The following is a 21,266-nucleotide window of genomic DNA, read 5'->3' as shown; positions in this document are numbered from 1 at the left end:
TCCCAAGCATAAAGCAATTTTAAGTTGACAACTCATTCTACCACTCATTTTAAAAATGAATATATCATTAAAATATAATAAATAATAAATGAACTGTAAAACTCAATCTGAAAATAAACTATTTACAGATTTTTCTTTCTTACATGGAAGACAATCTCTAAGACAGTTACCTTAAAAAAATTATAGCCTTAAAAAAGTTAATTTAAAAACAAAAATGACATCAATTTAAAAAAATTTAATTCATAGATAAAATGTTAGGCCAGTGCGACGGGGGAGTAAATAGCATTTACCTAAACTTATAAAATGTTTCCTGAGGAGTCTAACAAACAGTGAGATAAATAGCAAAGGGTACATATTTACGAAAAACTATTAAATATGAGTTTCAGAAATATTATTTTTCTCATTCAAATACCCCCTTTCAATTTCGTTTACTATTTATGGGTGCAATAATTACATCAAATTTTTATCTCATTTAACTAAAAATGTAACAGTTTGTCTATTATTATTGTAGTGTTCCTAGCACATTGGTTCATTTTTTAGCAAATTGGTGACACAATAAGAAACAATAAACGCTTATCACTCAATTAAAATCAATCACATAATATTATTGACTGAAACAAATAAGTTAATTATTGAGAATTTAGTTGCATATCTTGTAGAAGCTTAATCATAAAAAGTATCAAAACAGATCCATATTGTACAAGCAATTCAAAAAATTAATTTAAGTCAAGGCATATAATTTCTTTATTTAATTTTCAGATAAATCCAAATTGAACATTTACTCAAAACAAGAATAAAAACATGAAATAACACTCGACAAACCTGACAGTTTAAATCACTGCTGCAATCAGTTCATCATATGAGAAAACACTAATTTTAACAGAAATTTAATGCCTCAGCTTAACCCCAAAACAGCTTATGTTTCTGTACATAAAGCAAGTTTTTCTCATTTTAACATTGAATAGTTGGAGAACAATATTGGATGCCTACATGAACAAGGTAGTCAGTTCACAATGCTTGGTTTTTATAATAATGAGCTGAATATAACCTCCATAACAATGTAAAAGAGAGAGTTTGATTTTGAAGGCACTTTTAGTATTTAAGAGATAAAAAAAATATTTTAACCCTTAATAAGCATATTGACTTTCTAAAACAATTATTTTTGTTTTGTTTAAAGCACATAATACTAAATATTTTTAAGAAGAAAATTTCATCCCTGTGATTTCATTTTATTTTATAAGCTTCGTTGAACAGTCAACCCAATTTTGGGTTTACGACTACTAATGTTTGACTCACAATGCCTTGAAATTTTGAATGCAATACAGAAGACAAGGAACTCCTGGGTCAAGTATTTGGAGAAATTTGCCTTCGTGGAGGACTTTTTTGATGGAACTCACTCACATTAGCATTACATGGAGATTAAAACTACGAAAACCTACCACAGTTAGCCTTATGCCAATGGGACTTTATCCCACGATCCGTCTATGACTGAGGATATTTTACGTCAGCACCGTGGTTGTTGCAAGCCAGATACGGAATTTGTATCGACCAGCCATCTGTAGGATTCGAACCCGGTTTGACTCCTGGGAAAGCGAACACTCCATCCACTAAGCCATCACAGCTCAAGCAATGTGATTTAGCTTACACACTATAACTCATTAAAATATGTCAAAAATTGTGGAGGCGATGCAAAATATTCATTATTCATGCATCTTAAGGGCCATTTAATTCTCAAGAGCGGAAAAAGATAGATTGAGGCAAAATTATAAGAAAACTTTAAGCATATAAAAAAAATTCTTGTCTTCTTTATTAGTGGCTCAAAGATAAATAGAACAATTCTGAGTATCTTATTCAGGGTGGCCACTCAAAACAGATTTCAAATTTCCCTGATTTTTCCAGGTAAAAATTNACTATGTTATTACATTGCTGTTTTTCCTTGAGGCAGGTGCTGGATCAGTCCTTATAAAAAAAGCCTTGATTGCTCTTTCTTTTTTTGTCTCTCAAAAGATAGAATGTGCATATTAATTGAGATGAAGAATATTCATATTATATTTCAAATAATAGGGACCGCTTTTTATTAAAAGGGATCCAGAAATTTGGAAACACTGGGTCCTAAAGACGTAGTTCCCTGCGTCTAGAGGAATCATTAAAACCAAAAGACTTCTTGAAAAATTACTTGATTTTTTAAGCTTGAAAAAAAATGCATTTCTAATAACCTAGCAAGAATGGGAGATAATTGTATTTCTTTCATCCAAAAAAAATAGAATTTCATTAAAAACTGTAAGAAAATAAAAACGTTTTATGCACATTCATATAGAAAATTTCATAATGTTTACAAATTACTTCATTCACATAAATTAACTAGCAAGAGAGCCTTTTAATATAAAACTAAGGAGAAAAAAACAGTTTTGTGAAAAACAAATTTAGAATGTTTTGAATATTGCACATACAATTTCATAAATAATGTGCAAACTATTAAGTAAAAATTCTTGTATGGTAGAACAGTAAGAGTAAACAATAAAAAAATGAACTGTTAGAAAACAAAGCAAATCTGGTGCTTATATTTTCCCCTTAATTTTAAGCATGCAATAAATACCTTGAAGGTACAGGATATGCAAATGTAAAGAGCATTGATAACTAGAAAATTTGTAATAAAAAATTGTCAAGCTGCAAAGTTTTATACTTATAGTAGAAGATTTTACCAAAAGATAGTCAGTAAAAATCAGTCAGGTTTAGCTATAGTGTAACTGAAGTTCAATAGTTTGGTTAAATTTATAAACACATGGTAAGTTTTTGTTCCATAAAATTCCCGCTCAACTTCTGAGAAAAAACTTCCAGACTTTTCCAGGCATATCAGGTAAACTTCAATGTAAATTCAGCCCATATTTTATCTATACCAAACAACTTTTCATCACAAAACTTTGATCTTATTTATTAGAAGTGCCAAACATTAAGTTTTGTAAGTAAAAAAAAATCATTGAATGAGGATAGAATATGTCAATTTGACTAAAATGTGAAATTTTTAGAACAAATAATTCTAATAGATGTTAGAATTATTTAACTTGAACCTCAATAGCTGATTACTGTTACAGACATTTCTAAGATTGGTTACTTTCTAGGTGTGATATAGGAATTTTCCAAGTTTCTGTAAAAGAAAATGTAACATTCCCTGATTTTTGGAATAAAAATAAAATTCCCAGACAATTCCAGGTTCTACCAGTTGTCCATAACATTTTCAAACTTAACAAAGTAATTTTATGTATTTTTTGTTCTGCACTAGCACTATCTTTGCTTTGTACTACATCAAAGGTATTTTTCAAAATTTGTGTTAAGGCGGGGGTGAAATCAGAAAATTTTGGGTTCTCCATGGTATTAAATCTATGGCGGCTGGAGTTTAAAAACTGGACTTAATATCTTTAAATCAAATTTACCAATCTAGCCTTATTAAAAGTAAAACTTAAATTTCTTGACTACTCGGAAAAATCTTCCTCAAAAAGTGTAAAAATTGGCAGCAATAAATTTTTAAACAACAAATTATAAAAGCTTAAGAAATGGAGAGCTAAAATTTTTCTTATAATAATTATTCAATAATCCTCCAATGTATGAAATTTTTCAAAACATTCTGGTAAATGCAGAGGTATTAGGCACTTTTTGCAATGCCAGATAGTTTCACTTCTTTTATTATTTCTTGAACACACGTAGCATCTCTTTGTAGGACGTGCTTTTTTAAAACTGGGTGGTATACGTTCAGGAAAATGTGCCCACTTGATTGCTTGCAGCCGTTCGGGCAACTGTTGTTCATATAAATCCAAAGGGGCCACTTTACTCTCTGACACTATAATATACAAAATGCAATATAATTTCAACTAAACTAAAAACAATACGAATGATATTCATCAAACCTACAATGTATGGAATTATAATGACACATAACAAAACAAATTTGGATAATTAAAAAATAATTGAAAAATTGAAGTGTTAAATTAAACCTTATTAGTTCATAAATATAATGCAGCATAGCAGGTATAAAAAAAATATTGAAAATAAATTTTCATGAAATATTGCTTAATACTCAGTATTTTCACTCTTTCTTTTATAAAAGAGCTTATGGCTCAGGGAATAGAAAGTTTGCCTTCAAATGAAGTGATTCAGGTTTGAATCTCAGCAGTGGCTGGTTGATATGAATTCTGCTCACAGTTTGCTCCAACCACAGTGTTGATGTAAAATATCCTTTATGGTAGACAGACTATGGGTTGAAATCTTTTTGCCGTCATGGAGGTTCTCGTGGTCTTTCTCCCCACGTAACACAAATGTGGGTTAATTCTCTTAGAACGCCCAGGATGAAAGTTAGTTGGTCCCTATGCTTGATCCATGAGTTCCGTTGTCATCTGGTTTGGGCTTACTATTACAAGGCCACAGAGTTGAATTTAGTTAGTCGTAAACTCAGAATTGGGGTCAACTGTGCAACTGCAGTTATAAAAAAGCTTGTATATAGATAATTTTTCGTAAATAGCTTTCCAAGATAATGAGTAGCTTAGGTGATTTTAATTAAACTAATAGAAAAGTGTATTTTTAATAAGTAGACTCAAAAATGGGACATTTTCCTCTTCTACAGTATTAGGTGTGATTTTTTAATGGCACACATAAATTTATCTGATTACTTAAGGATTTGTGTAAAAACTAAATAAAAACAATTATGGCCAGTATAAGTTCTAAATTAAAAATATTTTTACTGTACCAATGAAATAAAATAATTCATGGCAATGTTGTTAGATTTTTACTGGTGGACAAATGACAATTTAAGTTAAATTAATTATACTAAGTGCTTGTTTGTGGTTATTATGAAATGTATTTCTCTTATTTCAATTGAGCATAAACATGCTTATTTGTATAGATGTATAAATTTGAACTGATACTTAGTTGTTTAACTCGTATATACATTGTAAAATTAAAGAAAATCATTGTTGAAAAACAATATTGTGTTATGAATTTTTGTTTTGTACTAGACATTAAAATAAAATTGCTACAAACATTTCAAGATTTACGTTGCAAACAAATCATATAGAATATTAGTCATAAAAAATAATGCTACCTGTAACTAAGTCAATATAATAATAGATATCTTATTTTAGAATAACTTGTAAAAATCTTAAACTAAAATTAGTACTATAATTTACAAGAAAACCTTTTTTAGCTCTTCCTCTATAACGCATATCATAATTTATAATTATCGGTTTTCGTAATATAGTAATGTTAAATATGTACTTTCAAAGAAATAATTTTTATTCAATAATGAAAATTGTAATAAAACAGTTTAAAAACAATACAAACATGTATATTTAAAAACTACAGGTAGAAGAAAACATTAATACAAAATTGAATGAATACAGAAACATCCTTTTAATTTTTCATCACCCATTTTAAATGAAGCAATTAGCTTTTCTGCAATCTAAAATTATTAAATAATAAAAAGTACACTAATTTTCAAATGTTAAAAATTTTTCAAAAAATTAAATAAATAAAAAAAGTTTTTTTTTAATAAAATGAATTTTTTTTTTAAAACACTAAACGTGATTCTAACATATTAATTAGTAGTAATAATATAAAATCAATTTTATAATACTAAACTAAATTTTATTAATAAAAATTGAAAAAATTTATTTTACAATCTAATGTTACATAAGCATTAGATTATCAATTAATTAATAAATAATAATTAGATTTACATCAAGTTTCTAATGAATATCAAAATATAGAGATTAAAATTTTTATAATACTTAAATAATTAAAATTCAAATTTGCAAAGATCAGTTTTCTGTTTCGAAAATATTTTCAAGTTACAGGACATAGTGTAAGTAAGAAATTTCTTATTAACTATATCAGTAATAAATCACTTCATATCAATGCTCTAATAAAACTGCTTAAAATGTAAACCTTGTAAATTACTAAATATAAAATTAACAATACATATTTATTTTTTTAAATAATATTTTACTTAAGTAGCATTAGCTAAATGAATAATAAAGTATGAGATAAAAAAACTTGCTATAAAAGACTGTTACTATTGCATTAAACTTAGTTTAATGTAAAATTAATTTAACATGGTAAACATTAACAGTATTTTAGAAATTTAATTTAACTTTTTTCTTTTAAAAAAGAACTAAAAAAACAAATTTTCTTGATATTTATAACAATCAAAATTTAAATGTAAAAGAAACTACATTAGCAACACATACTATTTAATTTTAAACTGAACGTTTTTGTATTGTCAGGTTACGCTGATTTAAAACTTTCTATTCGAAGTTAGAAATCTTAAAAAAAAAAGGTTTTAAATTTATAAAGTTTAACTATAGAATTAAGCTTCACAGAATCTAAATTAATATTGGCCCCCCAAAACCTGATATTATTTTGAGTTTGTCACCAGGCCATAGCTATCCCTTTGCCTCTCACAATTATCTCAATTAAGCTTAGTAGACATTCAACATGTGATCTTACACACTACTTCCAATATCCACATGATTTTCCACATAATATAATCGACTGAAACAAATAAGTTAGTTATTGAGAGTATGATACAGATTTAGTTGTATATCTTATCGAAGATTAATCACTAAAAGTATTAAAAAAAATGCATATTGTACAAACAACTTATTTAAGTCAAGGCATATAATTTCTTTATTTAATTTTCAGATAAATCCAAATTAACATTTAATCAAAACAAGAATAAAAACATGAAATAACACTCAACAAACCTGACAGTTTAAATCACTGCTGCAATCAGTTCATCATTGTAAGATTGTTCATTACAGAGTTTTGAGAAAACACCCATTTTAACATACATTTAATGTTTCAGCTGGATCCCAAAATAGCTCAAGCATTTGTAATGCAAGACATTAGGTTTTGTAAATAAAAAAAATATATCATTGAATTAGGATAGAATATGTCAGACTAAAATGTTAAATTTTTAAAATAAGTAATTGCAATAGATGTTAGAATCATTTAACTCCAATCTCAATAACTGATAACTGTTACTGACAATTTTAAGACTGGTTACTTTCCAGGAGTAATATAGGAATTTTCCAAGTTTCTGTAAAAGAAAATGCAACTTTCCCTGATTTTCGGAATTGAAATAAAATTCCCTGACAATTCTAGGTTTCTCCTGTTCTCCCTGACCAGTGGGAGCCCTGTTCTATAACATTTTCAAAACTAACAAAGCAATTTTATTTATTTTTTGTTCTGTACTAGTACTACCTTTGCTTTGTACTAAATCAAAATCTTTTTAAAATTTGTATCATGGAGGGGGTGAAATCAAATAATTTTTGGGTTTTCTGTGATATTAAGTCTATGGGGGTTCGAGTTTTAAAACTGGACTTACCTTTACTGATTACCGAGACTATTTAAATGCTAATCAGGTCTGTTATGTAACGCTTGCTTTATTATTATGTTGTGGTATTCACAGTATCTTTAAATCAAATTTACTAATCTAGCCTTATTAAAAGTCAAATTTAAATTTTGTTACTACTCAGAAAAATCTTCCTCAAAAAACTTGTAAAATTTTGCAGCAATGATCTATTAAGCATCAAATTATAAAAGCTAGAAAAAAATGGAGAGCTAAAATTTTTCTTATAATTATTCAATAATCCTCCAATGTGTGAAATTTTTCAAAACATTCTGGTAAATGCAGAGGTATTCGACACTTTTTGCAATGCCAGGTAGTTTCACTTCTTTTATTGTTTCTTGAACACACGTAGCATCTCTTCGCAGGACGTGCTTTTTTACGACTGGGTGGTATATGTTCAGGAAAATGTGCCCACTTGATTGCTTGCAGCCGTTTGGGCAACTGTTGCTCATATAAATCCAAAGGGGCCACTTTACTCTCTGACACTATAATATACAAAATGCAATATAATTTCAGCTAAACTAAAAACAATACAAATGATATTCATCAACCCTACAATGTATGGAATTATAATGACACATAGCAAAACAAATTTGGATAAATAAAAAATAATTGAAAAATTTAAATTTTAAACTAAACCTTTTAAGTTTATAAATATAATGCAACATAGTAGGTACAAAAAAATTCATTGAAAAAAAATTTTCATGAAATATTGCTCAATACTCAGTATTTTGAACTCTTTCTTTTATAAAACAGGTTATGTCTAACCGTGGTGCATCAGGGGATAGAAAATTTGCTTCCCAATGATGTGACTCGGGCCTGGTTTGGGTATAAAATTACAAGACTACAGAGTTAAACTTTGTTAGTCGTAAACTCAGAATTGGGTTGACTGTTCAACACCGGTTATAAAGGAGTTTGAGCATTATAGTTAATTTTTCATAAATAGCTTTCCATGACATCATACTCTACTTAAAATTTATCTTAATGATGAGTAGGTCATGTGACTTAATCAAATTAAACTAATAGAAAAGTGAGTTTTTAATAATCACACTCAAAAATGAGAAATTTTTCTTTTTCTATTGTCCCTAATATGATTTTTTAATGACACACATAAACTCATTACTCAAGTATTTTGGGTAATAACTAAATAAAAAACAATTTTGGCCAGCATAAGTCTTAAATTAGAAATATTTTACTGTAGAAACAATGAAATAAAATAATTTATGGCAATGTTGCTGGACAATTTTAGTTAAATTAATTATACTAAGTGGTGTTTGTGGCTATTATGAAATGTATTTCTCTTACTTCAATTAAGCATGCTTCTTTGCATAGATGTATAAATTTGAACTGTAATTTGTTGTTTCTTTACCCTTACAATGTAGTATGCATTGTAAGGTTAAAGAAAATCGTTATTGAGAAACAATATTGTGTTATGAATTTCTGTTTTGTACTAGACAATAAAATTATTACAAATGTTTCAAGATTTACATTGCCAAAAAATCATTGAGAATATAGAATATTAGGCATAAAAAACAATACAAAGCAATAAAAAACAATGTTTATAACAAGATCAATATGGTAATAAATTTCTTATTTTAGAATAACTTGTGAGAAACGTAAAGTAAAATTACTATAATTCACAGGAAAACCTATTTTAGCTCTTCTTCTATAACTCCCATCATAATTATCTGTTTTCATAAAATAGTAATGTTAAATATGTATTTTAAAAGAAATAACTTTTACTCAATTTTAAAAATTGTAATAAAACAGCTTAAAAACAATACAAATATGTATATTTAAAAACTACATGCAGAAGAAAATGTTACTATGTACAAAATTAAATGAATACAGAAACATCCTTTTAATTTTTTATCACCCAGTTTAAATGAATTAATTAGCTTTTCATCCAATCTAAAATTATTAAATAATAAAAAGTACACTAATTTTTAAATGTGAAAATTTTTTCAAAAACTTAAATAAATAAAAAGTTTTTTTTTAATAAAATTAAAAACATTTTTAAAACACTGAATGTGATTCTAACATTATAATTAGTAGTAATAATATAAAATGTATTTTATATTACTAAACTAAGATTTATAATTAAAATTTCAGAAAAATTTTACAATCCAATATTTAATAATAGCATTAGATTTAAATCAAGTTTCTAATATCAAAATATAGAGATTAAAATGTTTACAATTCCTAAATAATTAAAACTCAAAATTACAAAGACCAGTTTTTTGTTTAGAAAATATACCAAGTTATAGGACATAGTGTAAGTAAGAAATTTCTTATTAACTGTATCAGTAATGAATATTTTCATATAAACGCTCTAACAAAAATCTGTTCAAAATATGAACTTTGTAAATTATAAAATACAAAAAAATTAATAATATATATGTAATTTTTTAATAATTTTTTTTAAACAGCGTTAACTGAATAATAAAACACATGTTAAAAAACTTGCTATAAAAGGAACTTAGCTTAATGCAAATTTCAATTAACATAGTAATTTAGATGTATAATTTTTTTCTTTTAAAAAAATAAAAAACCAAAATGCCATTAACAAGTTTGCAGACAAAAAAATTAGTCATCCCCTGGGACATTAATGCAGATTAAAAGCTTTAATCATAATCTGTCTTTCAAATAGACTGAGGAGAAGATTCAGTACTTAACAGAGGCAATTTCTATAGAACCTATAAGCAAGTTAGACATACAAACTGAAAAAGTTGTCATGGGTCAATCTTTTGCATCATGGCATTTTTTACTGCTGTTCTCAGTGGCTGATTTAGGGAGGCATATGTGCCCAAGGACTCAGGTTGTGAGGGACTCATTAGCAATTGCTCAAACATTTTTCCATTTTAAACAATTTGTCATTCAGCTTTTTGTGTCATATATACAATTTAAATGCATATAAATATTTTATGCATAGGATAGCATTGTGTGAAGGAATTTTATCAAAATAATTATTTAATAAAATTTCCACCATATCATTAATCTCCTTCAAGCATTGAGTCTCTGAACAAATGTATCCTTGCAATTCTTTACTTTCCTATTGCAAAACATGGGAGAAAACATGTTTTTGAAAGCATTTAAAATTTTGTAAAAAGTAAGGACTGACACTCAGAGGATAAAAGGGTTCCTTTGTCGCTAAAAAGTTGAGATTTATGATGTGCTGTTTTCTAGATATGCAAATCTCTTCCTGACTGTTCTTATAATGTAATTCACACATGCTACATTACTTCCTAAAGCCAATACCACTGTTTAAAATAGTATAATTTATATATTGTAACTTTAACATGATTTTAGATCAAGCAAGTTCTTATATATACCTAAATTTATCAAATTATCACAGATAATTTCATCATTTACTACATTTTTTTAATTACTAAAGAAATGCATCAATCTTTTTTGTATAGTTGATCAAATAGAATAAAACATATTAAAAAATCCACTTTTTTAAAATGCATTAAAAGAGAATGAAAAAATTAAGAACATTTTTTATTATTGAATGCACCTTAAATAAAAGAAGTAAAACAATTATTATTTTTTACTGCTCAGAGTAGAGTTTTGGAAACAAATGAACAGAGTTTTCGTGACGTAACATGTTGACTTTCTGGGTAAATGTCTTGCCGCAGAACTTGCAAAAGAAAGGACGCTCTCCTGTGTGCTTCCTCATGTGTTTCTCAAAGTTACCTTTATGGAAAGTAGTGTATGGACAAAAAACACAAGAGCGGAGTAAAGTTTCAGGAGCAATCAACGACTTTTTTGAAGAATCTTGAAAACCTAAAAAGATTTAAAGATAAATAAGTCAACAATAATTATATTAAAACACATAATTATAAGTTCATTAAACATGGTTATAATTTTTTGATATTTTCTCCAATTTTGCTAAATTTAATAATTTAACAAATATTATGATCAATTAAGTGATCTAATTAAAGGAACTCAGAAAAAGAATGTTAGTATTATTCTCCAGTTAATTCAGAAATTATTTAATAATTTTAAAATGATATAATTAATTAGATTATTGGAAGCTAAACAAAAGTATTCAGAGGTAGAATGCTAATATTATTCAGACTTTAATTGAAAACGAATTTGAACTCTTATGAGATCAATCCGGTGATCTAAGTTATATCAAGTGAATTGAGATGTAAAATTCATATCATTCTCAATTCAATTATGAATACATTTAGAAATTTACTTTTTATAGTGTTCATTAGATAACTGAGGTTAATCGAAGAATTCTGAGGAAAAAGAATTGAGTATTATTCTGAATTCAACTATAAATTTACTCCTATATTGTATGATCAGAAGCTGATTATGTGAATTCAGAGTTATAATGTAAATTATTATTCAGAATTTAATCACAAATTAACTCCTAATATGTTGGATCAAGTGAATTCAAAGGTAAAATAAGAGCATTTTTCTCAATACAATTACAAATTAATTAATATGTTATGGATTGGAAGATCTGAAGTTTAACAAATAAATTTCAGAGTTAATTAGTTTTACACAGATTACTAATTTTAGACGCTACTGGTTTGTTGTTTATAAATTGTGGAACAAATATGGTTCAACTGAAAGGAGTAGGCAGTCAAAAAATTTTATTAAAAAAGTGATAACAATAATTAGTGAAGTTAAATACAAGATATCGTATTTTTCGGCGAAAGCGCCGCTTCGTCACAAGCGCCGNCCTTTTTTTTTTCTTCTTGCGAGGTAAGCGTCTTTCGTTAAAACAAAATGTTATCTAAAAGAAAAAACGAGAACTGTGATCTCGCTCCAAAGAAGAAACGATTATTTCTTCTTCATAGGATTCTGATTATTTCTTCTTGATTATATTATATAGATTATTATTTTGATTAGTAAAATTTCTCTTAAGATGGGCCAGTTTTAAATTCACCCCACTCCATCATAATCTACGATCGAAACTTGACTAAATTTATTGGTTTTTCTGAAATTAACAGTGGAATTGAATTATAGTAATATTTGGGGGATTGGGGGCCATATTGGAATTTTGCGAAAGAGATCCGAAGTTCGGCATTTCGCCAGTTCCGCGAGTGTCGGGTTTAGAGTCCTATTCTTCCTTTTCTGTTCGCTTAAATTACTATTGCCAAGGCGCTAAATAGATTTCTAGATTGCGATTTTTCCTTAAGCTGGGGGTGGATACAAGATGCATACGTTTTAAATTTTCTCCTTATGCGATGTTTTTTTTAAAATTATTATTTCGTTTTTTTATTTTCTTACAGGCTGCTGCCGAAAGTTTGCTAAGAATTGGCGATGTTCTGCAGCAGATCGCNAGATCTGAAGTTCAACAAATAAATTTCAGAGTTAATTAGTTTTACACAGATTACTAATTTTAGACGCTACTGGTTTGTTGTTTATAAATTGTGGAACAAATATGGTTCAACTGAAAGGAGTAGGCAGTCAAAAAATTTTATTAAAAAAGTGATAACAATAATTAGTAAAGTTAAATACAAGATACTTTTAAAAAGTTTGTGTTAGTCAAAGGGAAGTCATAATTAAAAGTAAGTTTAATCCAAATATAAAACATTTAAAGAAACCTTTATGAAGTGGGTAAAAATTAATTAACTATTAAGTAAAAAGAACTGATTTAAAAGTAGTTTAAAAAACAGGCAAATAATTTTAAGCAATTCAACAAGTTTATCAAACACAGAGAAAATTGTTTTAAACTTACAAAAATTGAACTACATAAACAAAAAACAAGACACAAATTCTAATAGGATAAAACAGAACGGTTAAAAAATATTTTTAAGAATAACAACCATCACAAAGTAATAATATTTTTAAATCATTACTTATAATAATATTAATGCATGTATGACGACTAATGGAGACCATCCTTATGATAAGCAACATAAGCACAAGTTCCATTTTGTCAAAGTAAAAAAATTAATTTCAAAATATTTTAAATAATTAAACGAAAAAAATATTAAAGTAAAACTTGACATTATACCTGGTTCAATTTTGATCACAGGAAAAACTTGATTAAGATAATCTTCACACTTAAATATTTCATGATTTTTCTTATACATTCATGTTTCAGATTGATTTTTTTTATAAACCAGTCTTAGAACCAATCAGTGATTGATAAAATTTTCATTTATAATTAATTCATATCTCTTCAAAAACTAAGAACAGCCCTTTGCTTCAATTCGATTTAATTTAAGATTTTTTTATTTTAAAAGAAAGAGATGGAATCGTGTAAGTAGATAAAAACCCTTACAAATGAAGCAAAGCAGATTTTCCAGACCTTTTTACAGTCCAAGAATAGCCACCTTATCCAACAGACTTGAATACAATGAATTTTTCTTTTTGGTGCATTTTGGGGACATGATTTAAAGTTTCATCTCTATAAGACTCAAGCATCAAAAAAAAATTTCTTTTTTGTACAAGGAATGAGATAAAATATTACTAGGTGCATAGCTACTCATAACCAAAAAATTGGCACATGTTTACAGTCCTGGATTAAGGTCTAAGGTTGTAATTTCTTAAATTTGCAGATATATAGCCAGAAGTAATATCTTTTTCAGAACTTGATATTTTAATAAGCATTAAAATTTTAAATTATATATGTTCAAGTAACTTTTTACAACCATGCATTAAAAATATTACCTGCATATGCAATACGATTCAGGATAATGAAAACTTTAAAGTTTTCATCATATACAGAAATGTTGATTCATAAAAACATTTTAGTTTCTATTTAATCAAATAAACACTGATAACAGCTTAAAACACTTTAAAGTTTTCCTGCAATTGAAAGTTTAGAGTGCAATCTCTATCTAATGTATTTCTTCTTTGCTTTCTGCATACAAAGAAATGTTGATACATGAACACATTTTACTTTCTATTTAATTGTATAAACACTAATAATTACTTGTCATGAAAAAGCAGTACAAAAACAGTTGTTTTAATAAACAGTCAAATGAAACAAATGCTAAGAAGAAAATGTACAATTTTTACAGTACAGATAAAGTTTTCAGAAACAAAAGGGAAAAAAAGGTATTACAGATTATGGTCCAACATATGAATACCCAATGACGAGGCACTACGGAAACATTCTTTACAAATATGGCACATTAACAGTCTTGATTGTGCATGAAGATTTTCATGAATAAGCATATTTTCTTTTTGAGTAAACTTTTTTTGACAGTAACTACAAGAGAAAGGTCGTTCCCCGGTATGTTTTCTCATATGCCTCTGTACATTACCTTTATAGAAAGATGAATATTTGCAATAAGAGCATGAATATTTAGTATAACCTTCAGCCAATGAGGGATCCAAACCTTCTGGAATCTTCGTTGAATCTGATGTATGAAAAAAAAAAGAATGTCAAAAGCATTCATAGCAGCAATAATTACTGATAGACTAAATATACGTTACACAACTTGCTTTTCAATCTTTACAACTTCTTAGTTTTTTTTTATTAGAAAGATACAACTATAAAACTTTTTTTCTACAAAAGAAAAGGAAAGCTTCATTAAAAAATAAGAGAGTGATCTAGTGTCAAAGTCCAAGCTTTTTATTTCTTTCATTTGAAACACAGAATTTAAATATTAAAAAACATATTTAAAAGAAGTCCTGTAATATTATGCATAGGGAAAAAATGGTACATACTATATAACTTATAAGAGATTCAATAAAAGCAATAAGGAAAATTATAAACAGTATTCTACCNTTCCATTTTAATACCACTGGAAAAAATGAAAATGGGAAGGATTAAAAGTTGGCAGGTATGCTATATAACTTATAAGAGATTCAATAAAAGCAATAAGGAAAATTATAAACAGTATTCTAGCTTTCTTAAGGGATGAAAAAAATATAATATATAGCAAGGCTAAAATAAAATAAGGAGGCAAATCTAAAATAATTTTACTGCATTTCATTATTTCAGTGTTTGAAAAAAAAAGAGTTATTAAGAAACAAAATAAAAAACACAGTTTTCAAATTGCCATATGGTTCGTTTATTAAGTCACTTGGCTACTTTTGGTTATGTCTCTCAGTGCATGCATTTTCATTTCACTCATACTTTCCCCTTCACTGCTATGTAGATTCAGTTTCAACCAATTTTATTAAATTCTTTAAGATTTAAAATTAAGGATTGACTTGTATTGTCATAAAAAAAAATTTAGCAACAGTCAGTGATTCAGTTTGCCTACATCTCAGCAGAGACATTGAAATACAAATATCAAAATATTAATTTACTTTTTCTAAAAAAAATATTTATACTAACAAATACTTCGTAAGAATACATTCTAAGAATATTCTTCATATATTGCAGAAAAACTACAATAAATTAAAAATTAATTTAAATTTTGTGCAACCAACAAACCGAAAAGAATTTTCCCGAAAAGAATTTTGATAAAATAAACATTTAAAAAATAAATTAAGTATTAAAATGTATAATTAAAAACATACTAATACTTAAACGCATTGAAATTTCTCTACCTTTCGGAGCCACAAAGCAAACTAGATTCTTGGAGGTTATTTTTAAAGAAACTATTGGTAGTGGAGTTACGTAATCTAAAATTTATAGAAGGGTAAAAAAAATCAGAGGGTCAAAATTGTAAATGAGGAAACATGTTCAAAATGTTTGCCTTGAAAATAGGGTTCTTATTCTAAATATTTTAAGCAAAACGAGAAACAATTTTGAAACACTAAATTTTATTTTACTAGTTACAATATTGTGTAGTGAAAAATGTTATAGTACATAACTGTAAAATAATAGAAGATAGACTTAAGAAGGAAATAGTACATGTTAATAGAACAATAATTATAAGAAGTATTTACAATTTTCAAACTTGAATGAATGTAATTTATTGGCAAATACTCTTTATTCAATACTAAATTAACAAAAAGGAACAAAAGTTTACCTAGAATATTTTATATTCTATGTCATATGCAAAATAGAAATTAAAAAAATAATTGTTTATAATAAAGATTTCTTATTAATTAAAAATCAAATGACAAAATGTTACAAAGAGATAACAGACCTACTAATTATGTCTTTATAAATTATATAAGAAACATACTATGACGTTTAAAAAATAGAAATTGTTTAAGATTCTATCCTGAAAGGCTAAAAATAATAATATCATATATATGGAATATTTTGCATAATCATTAACCGTTTTAACTTGAGTGGTCAAAAAATAAAGTGTAACTGGTGATATTTTCATCTTGTTATAACATGATAATCAGATATCATACAAATACAGTAAACTCTGGATATATCCAAGTTGAAGGGACACTAAAATTATTCGGGATAAGAAGTTCAGAGCTAAATACGTTCTAAAAAGTAGAAAAATTTATTCTAAATTAGTCATAAAACATAAGAATAATTATATAATGAGGTTTTGAGAAAAAAAACACTTTGACATAGGAATTCAAATTAACATTAGGTGGATATGTAGGGAAAAAGATTTCTTTTTGACATAATAGATTTCTGAGATATTGAAGTTAGAGATATTGAGAATACACTGTACTTACGATTTTACAATTGTCGTTAGAATAAACTAAAGCTTTTTTTTTCATTCTTTACATTGGAATGAAATAGAAATGGCAAAAAATATGAAAACTAATAATAAAAGAAACTATCAGCAATTGAAGCAAATAATTTTATAAAAATTTTTTTAAGTGAATAAGGAACAATATTTTGCTGAAAAAAATCAATAAGTCAGTGATTGATTCAAAAACATATTTAATTATCATGTGAAAACATGTTTAATTATATTGTTATAACATGCTTAGTTATCATGAATGATTAAAAAACTAAGCATAACTACTATTTTGATGCTCACATAACTTGATTATCAGATATCAAATATGTAGAATATTTTGTTCATAACAAATCTAAGCTCATCAATAAACCAACTAATTATTTATACATGTAAATTATAAAACAAATAAACAAAAGCAATTAAGAGATGAATAACATTAAAAATTTCAATGCGAATGGTTAGAAAATAAAGTTTAACTGGTGCTATTTTCATAATTGCAATAGCAAGATAATCATATATCCTAACATAACAGTACAATCAGATATAACATATGCATATGTATAATAGAAAATAATATTATGCATAACGTAAAATACTTATACAAATGCAACTTTGTAAATGTTTTGAGTAAATCTAAAAATTTGGGCTTAAAGAAATTTTAATAGCTTAGTAAGTAAATTACTCAATTCATTAGATTTTGATAAAATGGATTCTATGGGCTATTGAGTTTACTTATGTACTATATTAGCAAACACCAAGGCAATGGTTCAATGTTTTAATTTTCACACAAAATCTCGGTGGCATTGCTTGTGGGACCACATATGGTGTTTTTGAGCAAAAGTTTTACCGCACACATCACAGTGGAATGGTCTTTCACCCGTATGTTTCCGAAAATGTTTAGTCATAGAGGATTTATAAATGGTTGAATAATTACACTGTGGACATATATGTCGAGTGCGGCCAAAAACCTTCTTGATGTAGGGTCTCGCTATTTCAAACACTGAAAAAGAAAGAAAAAAAGAATTGGAGTCAAATATGACAAAGTTATTTTTTTTTTAAAAGAAAGAAACTTAAATGCCATGAGATGAATTCTAATTTGCACAAAATGAGTTTTCAAGACAAATAGATGCATATTTATTGTAGTTCCACACAAATGTTATAAAAAGTTTTTTTAAAATCATATAAATGAACATTCAATTTCTTAATTATAAGTTTCTGTATTAACATTGCATCAATAAACCCAACTTAATAATGAAAGCTTTGAAAAGGAATCTTTGTGGCTAAAATTTTACTCATTCTTAAATACTGTTTTAATAACTATTGACAAATCCAAAATGAATATCATCAATAGGTTACTAAGTCTATTGAAATAATGAAAAGAATATTTATTTTTTTTAAAAAATTAACATAATTAGACAATATTGTTATACATATCAATGAATATTAGAAGAAAAATTAATGCCATAAAACAAAATTTAGCATAAATATCTTCCTCAGAAACTGACAAATAGAGCCATAAAAAATACTTTTAAAAATATTTTAATTAATCCTTTGAATACATGATTTGAATTTTTCCTCATTCATTCAGGTAACATTTTAATGCTACGAACTGAATAAAAATCATCAAGAAAAGGATGCAAAGAAAAATTGTAATTTATGCACAGAATTTTATAATACCATGGGTAAGTATTAATACTGAGATGATTGAAAACTTGTTTTCCTTTACGATCAACAAAAACTTTACAAATTTAGCAAGCATTAAAAATAATCGAACATTTAGATTTCAGAGGCACAACTTTAGATCAATATTTATCCTCATCTTCATTCATTTTATCTTTATTTTATACTCTGCATCTGTAAGCACCACCATTTTCCTACAATGTGATGGAGATACAGATACACAACCTCTATTATTATATGAATAAATTTACTAATTCAAATCCAACTAAATAAACTGAAACACATTTTGAAATTAAAAAATGAAAAAGAACCTTTCAATTACATAAGAGTAGATATTTCACGAAATATCAAGCTATGTTTTCTCGTAAATCCTCTACCAAATATTCTACATATAAATGGTTTTTACTATTATCATTATTATATGAATAGGTTCACTCATTATATGAATTCTTATTATTATCGTATGAATAGATTTATTAATTCAAATTCAACTAAATAAACTGAAACACATTTTGAAATTAAAAAATAAAAAAGAAATGACAAAAAACCTTTCAATTACATACGAGTAGACATTTCACGAGATATCAAGCTACGTTTTTGTGTAAATCCTCTACCAGATATTCTATGCATAAATGGTTTTTATTATTATCATTATTATATGAATAGATTCACTCATTATTACTATATGAATTCTTCATATTTTTATATGAATAGATTTACTAATTCAAATTCAACTAAAATACATTTCGAAATAAAAAAATGGTAAAGAAAATAAATGAAAAAGAAAAGAAATGATAAAGAATCTTTCAATTACATATGACTAGATATTTCATGAGATATCATGCTATGTTTTTGTGTAAAACCTCTACCACATATTCTACATATAAATGGTTTTTCTCCAGTGTGTTTTCTCATATGCTTAGTCAGATCTGATTTGTACAATGTTTGATATGAACAGTGCGGACATGGATGAATCATAGGAGATTTGATCTGAATGATGTTTCTGTCCATTTTATTACAATCTGTTCTTCTGAAAACTTTTTCTAACTCCTTGATTCCTAAAAAGAAAGACAAATTAAAGCCTCTTTTAAAAACCAGCCAATGCAAAATGACAATTAATTAAATACAACTAAAAATGATAGTAAGAAACATAAATAGCTGTTACACATATAGCTATTTTGACCGCAGAGTGATGTGAATTTACATTCTTATTATTCACATAGTTGAATTGCCAGCATGCTCACAGTAAGAAAAGAATAAAGTTTTTATGTTTTGCCTTTCTTTATATGTTATTTCGTTGCAAGACAATATCTATTCTAATTAAAAAATTATCAATATTGGTTTATGGAAAGCTTTAGTTTGAACAATGAAAATTTTCATAACAGAAGTGAACAATGTCAAATGTGTATATTTATCCAAAAAAAATATGTTTTAATCTGATTATGCATTTACGTATATTATAAGAGATAAATTTAAACCTTATAAAATATTAAATTAACCGTTGTAATGATAAACAAAGACATATTTTGCAACTAAATATTTAAATTTATTGAAAGTGTATATTCAGTTAAAAACAAATATACTCACATACATAGATGATTCCTCAAATATATAATATAAAACTACATACATATTCATTAATACAAATGAAAAAAATGAATTGTAAAGCTTAAAATTAGTTAGGTCAATAAATGTCTTATATGATTCAGTGTTGTAGCACTATTTAAATTGACGGTCATGGCAGAATAGTAGTTAATACAGTACAGAACCCGTTATCCGGAAATCAGAAAACCGGAACGAAATTCGANCGCCATATTAAAAAAAAAACAATTTTTTTTCCTCATAGGATTTTAGGATTTTTCGTTCTTATTTGAAAGATGTTTACCTTACCATCATTTTGGAAATAATCATTAGTGTATTATTTCATCGTTTTTTCTTCTTTTTAAGATTATTTCCAATTTTTTTTTTTTTTAGTTGGGTTTAACTATAAAAAAAACGGGTTTTTGTAGCGATTCAGAAAACCGGAAAAAATCAGTTATCCGGAATATCGATGGTCCCGATCGTTACGGATAATCGGTTCCCTACTGTACTATCATAAGTGCAGCATGAGGGGGCACACTTTTTGTTTTTAGATAACTGTTCATCTATTTTAAGTTTTATACCTTCTTTAATATACAAATATGCATACATATAAAAAAATAAATAGGTCTATATATATAAAACTTAAAATAAACAAACACTTACCTATAAACAAAAGTGTTCTCACACTACGCCTATGACTACACTATTAAATAACATACTATTTTAAAAACAAATATAATTACAAAATTCCATCTAAAAGACATTTTACTTTAAATTATAGCAGCCAATAATGTTTGTTTATATATAAAAAATTTTTTTTCAATATATTTAAATGTTAAAAACATTTTGCACTTATTGTGTAAAACTATTGCCTGACTGAGATTTCGAAAAATGTCTTTTATACTTATGAGTCAACATTGAGTGCTTTTGACTAAATTTTTTCTCACAAACATCACATTCAAATGGCTTTTCTCCTGTGTGTGTCCTAACATGTCTATTTAGAGCAGTGGAATAATAAGTACTGTAGGGACAATATGGACAAAAATGTCGACTTTGAATCAATGAACTTGTCAGCGATGAGT

The 21,266-nt window shown here is 26.7% G+C and overlaps 1 protein-coding gene across 2 annotated transcripts; it reads right to left on the bottom strand.

Annotated features, from left to right (window-relative positions):
* Positions 1-6,657: 6,657 nt before the first annotated feature.
* LOC110282086 (zinc finger and BTB domain-containing protein 8B) lies at positions 6,658-21,266 on the bottom strand. 2 transcript variants are annotated; one of them, XM_043039847.2, is made up of 5 exons: positions 19,418-20,404; positions 17,858-17,923; positions 14,686-14,730; positions 10,917-11,185; positions 6,658-7,884 (listed from the first exon to the last, which is right to left on the bottom strand). In XM_043039847.2, the coding sequence occupies exons 1-4, from the start codon at positions 19,434-19,436 to the stop codon at positions 10,950-10,952; spliced, it is 366 nt and encodes a 121-aa protein (XP_042895781.2). In that variant the 5' UTR covers positions 19,437-20,404; the 3' UTR covers positions 6,658-7,884; positions 10,917-10,949. The 2 variants fall into 2 exon arrangements, 1 of the variants encoding a protein (XP_042895781.2); XR_011636062.1 differs by lacking the exons at positions 6,658-7,884; positions 10,917-11,185; positions 14,686-14,730 and adding an exon at positions 21,132-21,266 and having other exon boundaries at positions 16,071-17,923; positions 19,418-19,661.

Source organism: Parasteatoda tepidariorum, chromosome 2 (assembly GCF_043381705.1).
Source record: "Parasteatoda tepidariorum isolate YZ-2023 chromosome 2, CAS_Ptep_4.0, whole genome shotgun sequence".
Classification (NCBI taxonomy): domain Eukaryota; kingdom Metazoa; phylum Arthropoda; class Arachnida; order Araneae; family Theridiidae; genus Parasteatoda; species Parasteatoda tepidariorum.
Note: the sequence above shows the minus strand (reverse complement) of the source record. Positions and strands in the feature narration are given on the sequence as shown.

What these genes read in the sequence shown, in the direction of transcription:
- LOC110282086 (XM_043039847.2), bottom strand. An exon ending in TCGACATATATGTCCACAGT is followed by an intron (nt 14,731 to 17,857) that starts GTAATTATTCAA and finishes TTCATACATCAG; the next exon opens with ATTCAACGAAGATTCCAGAA. An exon ending in GGATCCCTCATTGGCTGAAG is followed by an intron (nt 11,186 to 14,685) that starts GTTATACTAAAT and finishes AAATCTTTTTAG; the next exon opens with GTTTTCAAGATTCTTCAAAA.